At 36.5% G+C, this 12,500-nt stretch overlaps 1 protein-coding gene across 3 annotated transcripts in view; it reads left to right on the forward strand.

Moving 5' to 3' along the window:
- The window catches only part of LOC309507767 (latent-transforming growth factor beta-binding protein 4-like), a 66,037-nt gene that overhangs the window by 4,974 nt on the left and 48,563 nt on the right, over window positions 1-12,500 (forward strand). For all 3 annotated transcript variants that reach the window (XM_082182136.1, XM_082182137.1, XM_082182138.1), the window contains exon 2: window positions 8,350-8,574. In XM_082182136.1, coding sequence (XP_082038262.1) covers window positions 8,350-8,574 — 225 coding nt within the window. The remainder of the gene's footprint in view (window positions 1-8,349; window positions 8,575-12,500) is intronic.

Below are 12,500 nucleotides of genomic sequence, written 5' to 3' on the forward strand. Positions count from 1 at the left end.
CCAGAGCCTATCAGGGGCGTTCACAACATGTGTGTTATCGTGCATTTACTGTACATATGTGTGGATGTCTCATAAAAGATTCAGCTTTCGGTTCATGTGTCGTCCTAGTTGTCACGATATGGAAAATTCTTCCATGCAATCACGCGTTGACATTAGGTGAAGTATATTCATGTGTGTTAATGGGTTACAGAGAGATTTGTAATTCTGTCCAGCAAACTTTTGAACCCTGGTGTATAGCTTTATATGCTTTTGTCATGACTTTTGCAGGACTCAACAAAGGCATGTAATCACTAAAGCAGGTTTCCCCCCCCAAAAAAGGGGGGTGAGGGGTTGTGTTGTTATCGGGTCTTTGGAAAATTTATGATATTTAATATTTTCGTACTGCCTTTATGCCGTTTTTCAGATCATTATTACATTAGTTTTTGCTATGATGCATAGTAATAATATGATAATAATATTTATTTATTTTTGAAAGAAATTAATACTTTTATAAACACATTTAGAAATATATGCAGTTCTTTTGAAATTTCGATTCATCAAAGAATCCTGAAAAAAAAATGTTTCACTGTTTCCACAAAAATATGAACAGTTTTATACAGTTTTTTATAAAAACAGTATAAAAAACTGTTTTTAACATTGATATTAATAAATAATAATATATACATATATATATATACCTAAGAGAAACAAGGGAGACATTTTCTATTTAATTCACTTTTATTTGTGCAGCGCTTTTCAATAGAATTATTTTCAATAAATAGTAGCTTTTCAAAACTGTTAAAATCTGTAAAATAATTGTTAAATATTAATTTGAAGTCCCCCGTAGTCAATAATTGTATCCCTTAAACTCATCTTTGATCACCAAAATGACAACATTTAAAAAAAAATCTTCATGCCTTAAAATAGCTTGAATGTAACTCGACACCCTTGCCTCATTTAGTATATGCGGTTCTATGAATATGCAAATGAGCCCCGCCTCCACTCACTCACTCAGCTCAGAGATCCACTGGTTGACGATCACACGTTGATCTGATTGGTTACAAGGTAGTTTGTGACGTCAGAAACACCAGCGATTTCAAAGCGTGTTTTTGAGACTGTCTTTGCAGAGAAAATACTCAGCAATGGTGTGAATTTGCACATGGTTTGTCTTAAAGCATATTAACACACCACATAGACATATAAACAACATATAGTTTCCAGAAAATAGGGCGATAATTTGATTCACCTTTATATAAAAGCCTGTAATTCTGTCAATAACATGTTGTCTTAATAATGTTTATTGTTTGTCTCACACAGTGCAAGAGAGTCTTTATACAATGGCAGTATATATAGCCTCAATATATATATACAGTGGCGTAACTTTGTTTTAAAAAGTGGGTGGGACAGGTGGGGTGGGGTGGGGTGGGGGGGTTGCTAATAAAATGCTAAATCAGATATATGAACAATAACATTACGATGACCTTCAATCGATTTAAATAGTAGGCTACATGGGGTTTAATTTGTCGTTTAATGAGATGTAACCTGATATATGTATCCGCTGCTTGACTAACGTGTATCTTAATGGTCCAGTGGTAGAACTTTCGCCAACCGTGTCAGAGGTTCTGGGTTCTAATCTGCTCTCGCATAGTTTTTTTTTTTTTTTTTCATATAATTTTTTTTTTTCTCATCAAAACCGTTTATGTTCATCAGTGGTTGTATATCAAGCAGGGGCACGTTTGTGTGCATTATGTTTTGTGATTTCACCAGAACGAATAGAGAGTATCCGCAACGGACTGAAGCGCGCGTCCGAGTGAAGACTGTGCGGTCCACCGAAAACACTGTATCCGCGCCACTGATCGCAGCGCCAACGAGCACTTTGATCACTTGATTTAAAAAACACATTTGAGCGCTAGATCGTCTTTTATTTAAAAAACGAACGAAATGAATGCTCTGCCAGTTAACTGGAGATGTTTTATTTATTTGTAGAATTGGTACATTCGTGCCGCGAGATGTTTTAAAAAGTGATGGGGACAATATCGACCCTGGCAAAAAGTGGTGGGGACATGTCCCACCCGTCCCACCCGCAAATTACGCCTATGTATATATATATATCCTCATTGGTCAGCGAATCCCTCCGTCAGCATGTTTCAGATGGTGACACACTTTCTGCATTGAAATGAATTGATTCGCAGCTTTCTCTAGTCCAGTCCAGAGCACAGCATCATGTGCCTTTAATTTACCTCTAAATACTTCTGCCTTTGACTCGAGTGTTAATGCAGTCAGCTTTGAAGTTCATATGTGTATATGTGTTGATATAATCCTCTCTTGAGACTCTTATTCCAAACTAGTTTTTTATGAAAGCATTCATATGTCTAATTTGAGACTTTCCAGTTTTAAACACAACCCTTAAACTGATCCGCCCATGACTAGCAGGATCTCTTCATTTAAGCTGAAGATTGCAGATTCTCTGAATGAATCTTTGAAGTGCAAATGAGAGCTTGGACCGTCTCCAATGAAAATGGCTTTTTCTTCCATTCATGTCCTGTCACGAGTTTTATCATCGTGTTGTTTCAGTCGAGCAGTGTATTTCTATCCTTTCATCATTTCAAAAGAATTTAATTTACATATTTCCCCCCCTCACTGAAAGTGTAGATATTTCTTCCTGTTATCGGGATGGAGCCAATATTTATCCGAACCCTCGTTAGTTTCAAAACAACAGAATGTCTGTGGTCCAGAAATGAAGGTGGAAGGCTAGAAAATGAGAAGGTACTGGAGATTCCCAGCTTTAATGTAATGAAGTGCGAGTGTGTTTCCAGCTGTTGGTGTTTAGGCGGATGAGCTGAAGATCAAGCTCTCGTCTAAACACACCACAGTTCAGTCATCTGCAAACCTACAAACCTCTCCCCATCATCTCTAAACAACGCCCGATCTCACACACCCCTCACTTTCTCATTTACATCCATAGTGGTCTGTGTTACTATACAGTTTAATATGTATAAAGTACAATGTAATGGTTAGTATGCAGCTCATGAGATCATCTCCATAATTATCTTGTGCATTTGTGCATTAGACACTAATTGAATCTGCTTTTAGATAGTTTGTAACTGGTCATATATATATATATATATATATATATATTATTATTATTATTATTATTATTACAATTAGTTGAACTCTCGCCAAAATGCAACCTAGGGTCTTTTTGTTAATCTACCCGAGGCAAACTTTCGTTTAAAAGCATAAGCGTAAGCACTTCTATCTCCGAATGAACTGACTCTGAATTTTAGTATTGCTTCTTATATGATCATCCTTTTTCAAATACAAGGTCAATATTGATTTTCACAAACGACAAAACAACATATTATCCGTGAATTTATGTGGAACTAAGCTTTAGGAGCTTTCCATCTTTACTCTCCTCCCTCACAATGTCCTCAATGCTGGAGTTCATGTGCAGAGCCCCTGGTGATACTTCCAGCACAGTTTCATGTTTTGTCGAGCCTTCTTAGTGTTTTAAAAATAGCGATTTTGATGCTATCATAGTCGTGCCCCAAACTCTCCCAGTCAAAAGGCAATTTGACCGAGAACTAAAATACGGTCAAACTTAAAACTTCCATTATAATTATGCTTTTAAACTAAAGTTTGCTTTTTTGACCCACTTAAGTAGGACTTCAGTACGTCTTTATATGTAATTTTATATTTACTTCTATTGTGTTTGAAATATGGCTAAAATATATGGTCAAAATAAGTGTACTTCTTTAAAGCACAATAAAATATTCTTAAAACATAATTTAAAATGCACTTTTAAAGTAAAATGTTAAATTTGACACTATTACAAAGCAGGCCCGGCGCCATGAGTCCAGTTCTGGATGGGCCAGACCAATCGTGGGTGGGCCTTAAATTAAAAATGTTATCAAATTATTACTGTTTAACCTGATAAAAATGCCTGACTAATATATTGTTATATTATCTGTGCTTACATAATGGAGATTTTAATAGCTTGATGCTCTTTAAATATTTTGTTGTATTGAAAAAAAGTTTCTATCTGCGATCGCTCTCCTTGGTTCTAATCTAATATTTCCCCAAAACATAGTTTTAGTTCTGCTCGTATAACATGAAGCCAAATATTTCACAATTCTGTTTAATTGTTTTAAGTTTTCAACAATACAGATCAACAACACTGCCCGACAGTTTCAATCAAATCCGGTCATAAGTGGCAATAGACCTGTTTGATGAATTCATACAGCATTCATTTCTTTCGATTTCATTAACAACAGACTGAGCTTGGCTTATTATACAGAGAAGATGCATTAAAATGTAGCCTATAGGCTAGTACGAGATAACGACTAATACAATAGGCCACCGCCAATTCACGGTCATCCACGAAGATTAACAGCTTCCCTTAAGGAGGTTTCTTAAAGGATTAGTTCACAATTCAAAAATTTGCTTATAATTTACTCACCCCGATGTCATCCAAGATATCCATGTCTTTCTTTCTTCAGTCGAAAAGAAATTAAGGTTTTTGAGGAAAACATTCAATGATTTTTCTACACAGAATGGACTTCAATGGCAACCAATGATACCAATGTTCAAAGAAGGTTCAAATGTCCGTCTCAATGCAGCTTCAAAGTCTCGACACGATCCCAGTCGAGAAATAAGAGTCTTATCTAGCGAAACGATCAGCCATTTAAAAAAAAATAAAAAATAAATATATATACTTTTTAACCACAAATGCTCTTCGTGTACCATCTCTGAGATGCTTCAAAATCGTCCGACATCTTTCTTTTAATTTATTATTAGTATTCTTATTATTTAAAAAAATTCGTGACCTTTCCAACGTGATGACGTAGTACATCATCACGTTGGAAAGGTCACGAATTTTTTTTAAATAATAATACTACTAATAAATTAAAACAAAGATGTCGGACGATTTTGAAGTTGGAGGAGAAAATGAGATGACATTTTTCATACACAGTACACAGACAAATAACTTAGATAGATGACGTGACTCGTGACCTTTCCAATGTGATGACGTAATGCGTTGCACATCTCAGAGATGGTACACAACTGGCATTTGTGGTTAAAAAGTACATCATCACACACCCTTCACCATACCTAGAGACTGGCATGGTTTTACTTCAGTTAGCCTAATAGCTGGCTTGATTTGCATTGAGAGATGATCTTATGGAAAGTACTCCATGCCAATCTCTAGGTATGGTGAAGGCTATGTGATGATGTGGGGCTATTTTAATTCCAAAGGCCAAGGGAACTTTATCAGGATGCATAGTATCCTGGATCCATGAAGTAACTGGCCTTTAAACATAAAAATCTGCCGGCCTCTATGGGAATTTAACATAGGGGTGTCCAGACCTATGCACCCTGTATTTTAAGGAAGAACATTTATTTATTTACGATACATTATTCATTCACAAAGAAAATTGGTGTCCTCAAAGGTTGGATTTTTCCTAATTTTTTAATTAAGGCATTAAGTTCAATTTTTTTCAACTATCCTCTTTTTAGTCAACTTTAGCATGGGTGTCTAAACTTATGCATAGCACTGTATATTTTTTTTTTAGAAAATGACCGATTGTTTCGCTAGATAAGACTCTTATTTCTCGACTGGGATCGTGTCGAGACGTTGAGACGGACATTTGAACCTTCTTTGAACATTGGAATAGTTGGTTGCCATTGAAGTCCATTCTGTGTAGAAAAATCCTGGAATGTTTTCCTCAAAAACCTTCATTTCTTTTCGACTGAAGAAAGACAGACATGGATATCTTGGATGACATCGGGGTGAGTAAATTATCAGCAAACATTTTTTTTGAAAGTGAACTAATCCTTTAAGACCTGAAGTACAAGTGCACATCCAATATGATTAAGCACGCTTCTTTCTCATCACGGTCATGCACGACAATATTTCACTTATTAGTTCTTTGATTTGTTAGTTAACCTTTATTATCTCCCTTAGGAGAAATCTGTTTAATGAGAGATTGTATTATGCGTAATGTGCCGACAACATGTGACAAATACCAGATTTTTCTGATGAGAATGGATTTACTCTGATACAGAGCTGGAAACTAAGAAGTCCTGTTGGACTAAAACGTCTAAACAATTCACGGGTCTATTGACGACATCTAAAAACCAGATCCTCCAAGAAACATCCTTCAAACCGCAGATCATTCTGATGCTGTAGATTTATTTTCCTGTGCGAAGAATGTGCCTGAAGTAACAGAGGAACAGCTCAGTTATGATCGCAGTAGATGCTCAAATGCTCTTCAGCAGAAGATCAAGTGAAGTTTTTCCGCAGGGATTCAAACAGTTTGGAAAAAAGTCCATCCATTCCATGTTCTGTGAACTCCAGTCCAGTTCACAGGATTGTGTGATTGTGCCCGTTCCAAAAGCCTTTTACTTTGCTATAATCAATGGCAGACGTTAACAGTGTCCATAGGGTCCGCCTCCCATTTATGATTTGCATACTTATTTGTATATGTATGTCAATCATGTTGGATTTATCATTTGATGTTTAGCTGTTTTCTAGCAATAATATAATACGACCAGAAAAGTAATGTGGCTTTAACGAATCCTTTAACGAATTTGACCCTGCCGTAAACATGATGGATCCGTGTGGACTCTGGATGCTGTTCAGCTTCCGCTAAACCCTGGCTAATAGATGTGTGTGTGTGTGTGTGTGTGTGTGTGTGTGTGACCTCAGCATCCCAAAGTCCCAAAACTAAACTGCACAGATTCCTCACATCACACACTCATAAACTCTTGTCACCGACAGCTGGGGGAAATGGGTCAGCCAACGACGGCAGATCGCAACCGTCTCCGTTCTGTTTGTGTGTGTTTACTCTAAAGAAATAAAGATAATATATTGTTTGTCATATTCTCAGTGCGCTTCATTCCTGCTAAAAGTTCCAAACTGTGTGTTTATTTCATGCATTATTTTAGTTAAGAACTAAAATAACTAAAGGGAAGTACTTTACGCACTTGTTAAACTTGTTTCATGACGGCGTCTGCACCGCCTCTGTGTCTGGGACATTAGATACGATTTTTATCTGCAGAAATAAATTCTGTTCTTATGGAATTAAATGATGTGGATTACAAAACTAAATTTCATGTCAACTTTAAATAAGAGAAGAATTTTGATAGGAATAATCTGACATATGGTTGGATCTGAAAGTGAGTGAGACTGCTAGTGAAAAATACTCTATTTTACACCATTTGTTTTACTTTTTTTCAGAATAAAATTTGATTTTGAATCCCAGATTTTCAGCGTGGTCACAGGACAACACTGTATTTAAAATAATAAAAATATGTAGTGCAGGCTTTGATTTTATCAGGAATTGATTAGACGTGAAAACGGTTCTTTATGACGTTATTGGAGTGGAAGGGTTGGAAAATAATAATAAAGGATAGTCACATTAGAAATGTGATTTGATGTTGAATAACAGTTTTCAGTCTGGAGGCTTGTTTTCTTTCCTTCTCTCTCTCTCTCTCTCTCTCTCTCTCTCTCTCTCTCTCTCTCTCTCTCTCTCTCTCTCTCTCTCACACACACACACACACACACACACACACACACACACACACACACACACACACACACACACACACACACACACACACACACACTCTCTCTCTCTTTCTCTCTCTCACACACTCTCTCTCTCTCCCCCCCCTCTCTCTCTCTCTCTCTCTCTCTCTCTCCCCTCTCTCTCTCTCTCTCTCTCTCTGTGTCTCTCTCTCCCCTCTCTCTCTCTCTCTCTCTCTCTCTCTCTCTCTCTCTCACACACACACACTCTCTCTCTTTCTCTCTCTCACACACTCTCTCTCTCTCTCTCTCTCTCTCTCTCTCTCTCTCTCTCTCTCTCTCTCTCTCTCTCTCTCTGTTTGCTGTTGTTTTAGCAGCTCTTCTTCTGCATTCTGTTTGTTTGACAGATGTGTTTGGATCTAGAGATTGTACTTGAGCGATTGCAGATGAATACTGCAAAAAGATAAACTCTCTCTCTATTTCTCTCTCACATGGTACATTTATTTTCGTTTTTTTTTTTTTTTTTGGCTAAGCTTTTCAAATATATAAATTACAGTACAGACATATGATATGGAAGGCATGCTGAGGTCACTAATGAAATAAAAATTGTGCTTTTTTTATAGAAACTCTCCATTTTGAGAGACTCATAGGTTGTGTTAACAACATCCATTCAAAGACACACTAGTGCAGTGCTGTCTGTTATGTGCCTTTCATGAAAACATTATTGAGCTGTTGTGGTTTTTAGAACAATAATAGCGTCATTTCTTTCTCATGTTGATGAGTGATGGATGAAGTCTCTCTCTCTCTCTCTCTCTCTCTCTCTCTCTCTCTCTCTCTGTCAGTCTTATGTCCGATGTTGTGTAAGAATGGAGGAGTGTGTGTACAGAAGGATCAATGTCTCTGTCCGCCGAACTTCACCGGGAAGTTCTGCCACATCCCCATCCACACCTCCTCCTTCACCAATCACATTGAGAAACCAGCGGGAAGCGCTGTGGATTCAGCCAATCAGCCGATGACGTCCGAGTACATCTTGCCTCTACAGACGCCTGAGCTGATCAACACCAATGGTGAGAGGCCTGGTTCATTTCAGTGTAAATAACATGCAATTAAACGACTGAATTAAATTCCACTGTAAAGTGTTCAGTTCACTTACTTTTGAGTAAACCTGTTGCCTTAAAATGATTAAGTAGCCTAAATAAACTTCATGCTTAATAAAAAAATTAAAAAAAGTTATGTGGAATTGTCAAGTTCACATAACTTATTTGTTTCAATTAAGCATTAAGTTTATTTACTTAATAATTTTAAGGCAACAGGTTTACTCAAAAAAATTTAAGTAAGTGAACAACACTTAAAAAAAAAAAATGTGTGTGCCAATTTATGTATAAATAGACCCTATTTTAACAAGCACACCCTCTTTCATCAAATCTTTTACAACATGACCATTTGCACATGTTGAACTTTATCTTCATAAACAATGAAATGCATTACTAAGTCAAGACTTACCGAATAACATAAAATTAGCTTTTCAGATTGTCATGGAGGGTAATATGTGTTCTGGCACTATAGTCTGTTATGTAACTCATGGCCACATATGGAGCCAGACTGTTGTGATGGTGAAAAATGACTGTGTCACAGACTGGCGACATTTATTTTCATTTGGCTGCCGCTCTCAGTTTGGATGCGATCCATAAGTGTCAGCACCAGCCTTTTCATATATAGAGTCCTGTGATGAATTAAAGCAGAAACGCATCTGATGCATCATGCAGATGTCAGTCACACCTGGAATATCTGAGCATGGCTCTTGAATAGATGATGTGTCACGACGTCAAGAATGGTTATGTGTGGGTTTGTTGTACTGGGAGGCCGAATGACATCAAGGAAATCACCATGTGCAGATTGTGTACAGAGTTTTACCCTGAAAGGTGCTCTGGGCTTTTACTAAGACATTAGGGCATTTTGATATATGTGCTTTGGCATTTTGCCTCTTTATTAGCCAGAGGTAATGGAGAGTGACAGGAAAAAGAGGAGGGAGTGGGAAGAGGACAGATGCCAGAAATGATCCTGCATCACTTCTTCAGTAGTTACTTTCTTACAGGTAGATCATCTAAGTGAAAAGAGTAACTAAACTAAACTAATAACACATAATAATGGTTTTGGGTTGAGTTGAGCCTGTTGTTTAGTGAGAGTGTTGTGTTGTATCAGAGCTGCGTTTTCATCGACTTCTGCATTGCAATGACTGACGAGCCGCATTTGAGCCACGACCCTCATAAAAAAAAAGGTGCTTAAAGGGATAGTTCACTTTGAAATTAATTTTTGGTATGTTTTAGCTTACCTCAAGGGCATCCAAGATGTAGGTGTCTTTTTTTTCCGCAGTAGTTTCAATTTTGATATTTTTAGGTCAAACCGTTCTTGTCTGTCAGTCATATAATGCAGGTCTATGGTCATTATCTCAAAACACAAGCACAGAGTCCAAATTAAAAAAGTTCCCCGTCGTCCAAATTAAACAATTCCCCATCGTAAGTACACATTGATGGCCTAAGACACGAAACGAGCGGTTTGTGTGAGAAAACGAAAAGTATTTATATCGTTTTTTACCACTTATACACAGCCATGTCCGAGTGATCTGATCTGACGTGTGCGCAGACTGGTGCATAGATATATACACACTAGATGTCGCCTTGTCTACGGCAGTTCATTGGAACGAATGTCTTTAAGGCGACATCTAGTGTATATATCTATGCACCAGTCTGCGCACACGTCAGATCAGATCACTCGGACATGGCTGCGTATAAGAGGTACAAACGATATAAATACTGTTCGTTTTCTCACACAAACTGCTCGTTTCGTGTCTTAGGCCATCAATGTGTATTTACGATGGGGAATTGTTTAATTTGGACGACGGGGAACTTTTTTAATTTGGACTCTGTGCTTGTGTTTTGAGATAATGACCATAGACCTGCATTATATGACTGACAGACAAGAACGGTTTGACCTAAAAATATCAAAATTGAAACTACTGCGGAAAAAAAAGACACCTACATCTTGGATGCCCTTGAGGTAAGCTAAAACATACCAAAAATTAATTTCAAAGTGAACTATCCCTTTAATTGTATTGAATGTTCACTTGTTGTGGACTTCAAATCTTGAAAGTGCATATTTTTAAAGAACTGTATTTGCAGATAATTTCAAATTATGGAATTAAAGACCACTTTAGTGCACTTTCATGTCTATTTACTACACACTAAATGCTTTTACTTTTAAATGTACTAAATTGCAACAACAAATATATTTAATAAATATATGACACAAGTTTTGATAGAAATTATATTAAATTATATTTTAGTTTACCATACATGCCTTAAACCTATTTCAAAGACAATAGAAGGAATTATGAAAGTACATAAAAAAATATGTACTTAAGTCCTACTTAAGTTTTAAGAGGTATTTAATATACACATTTTTATTTAGTTTTATTTAATTGCAATTAACATAGAATTAATTGTCTGAAAACATTACATTGAGTTTGTACTTTCTTTTAAAGTGAATTATTTCTGTAGTGAGTACATGCAGTTTTTTTTTTATTATTATTATGCTTTTCACCAAACCTTAGTGGAAAAAAACATAGCAAAATGTATATAAAATGCATTTATTTCATACTAAGTATATGACGAAACTATTAACATATTTACTGACATATCGCTTGAGACTTACTGAAATAAATAGTATAATTAAACTTTATTCAGTGTACTTTTCATTGCACAATGCAATATTAAGCCTAAAATGTGTTTTAATATCTCTATTAGTATGATCTCAGTATAATATAAGTCTTTAAATGCAAGATATTTAAAGTAAATCTAAAGTATACTTGCAATAGTTCCACTTTAGCACAATGAATGAAATGTACTTAAATATATCTTTAGTTGGACCTTAGCACTATTACTGGATAACTAAAGTGCATTAAGCACAAAATTAGTTGTTCCAATTTGACTTTAAGTATATCAATTTAGTATTATAATTGCGGGTAATTTATATCACATAAATATGTAAATGTATTTGTGGTATACTTAGCATAAAAGAGTATCTGCATATGATAAAATAGCACATACTAGTCCCATGTATTGTTTTTACTCCACTGAACTGTGGTATTTCCCATTATAATCACAAGCTGACAGCTGTCACTCAGTGACACTCCACAGACTCTGCTGATGTAACACTGAGTGTTTACTTTTTAATTTTGGTTTATTTAATCAGGCAGTAATGATAAATGAGTTTCCATCTGTCATTTAATGGGGGAGTGTCAGGTGAGGTCATTTTTATATTTTGGCTGGGAGAATAATGAACAAGCGCCACATCTGTAGCCCTCCAGAACCTTCTGCAGGCTCTCTGCACACGACGCTGATAAGACATGATGAAAGACAAATCTAATGTTACCCTAAAATGTCAATTTGTTTTGCTGGTCTCTTACAGTAGAATTTACATGCATGCAAGGTCAAAAAACACTTTAATTTTCTCATAATATCCATCACAGCATCAGCTGTTTTCTCTCAGTGTCTGAAATGGTTCATTCGAAGATTCAGTCTCTCTAAACCCCGCCTCTCTGAGAGCTGCTCTGCTGTGATTGGTCAGATGCTCAAGTCTGCTGTGATTGGTCAGAAACCAAACACTCATTATCATATCTGAATCTCAGCTTACAGTGATACGAACAGTAACAATGGCGTGGGTTTTACCGTATCAATCTCATCAAAGTGGATTTGCTTTGTCAGCAGAAAACAGCGTCTTCTCCACATGAACAACACGAACCAAACTCTTCCAGTCTCGGATACATTACAGTGTTTGAGGGCGGGGCAAAGAGACACTGTTAAGCCAATGGGCTGGCATTATGCAAATTAGTTACAAACCTTCGTCGGTTCCAGCAGGGAGTGAGACTGTAATCACTGACGACTTGTTTTCTGGCAGTTCAGAATCGATTCTTTCTTTTCTGAGACAATAACTG

This window comes from Leuciscus leuciscus, assembly GCF_965113295.1.
Source record: "Leuciscus leuciscus genome assembly, chromosome: 10".
Classification (NCBI taxonomy): domain Eukaryota; kingdom Metazoa; phylum Chordata; class Actinopteri; order Cypriniformes; family Leuciscidae; genus Leuciscus; species Leuciscus leuciscus.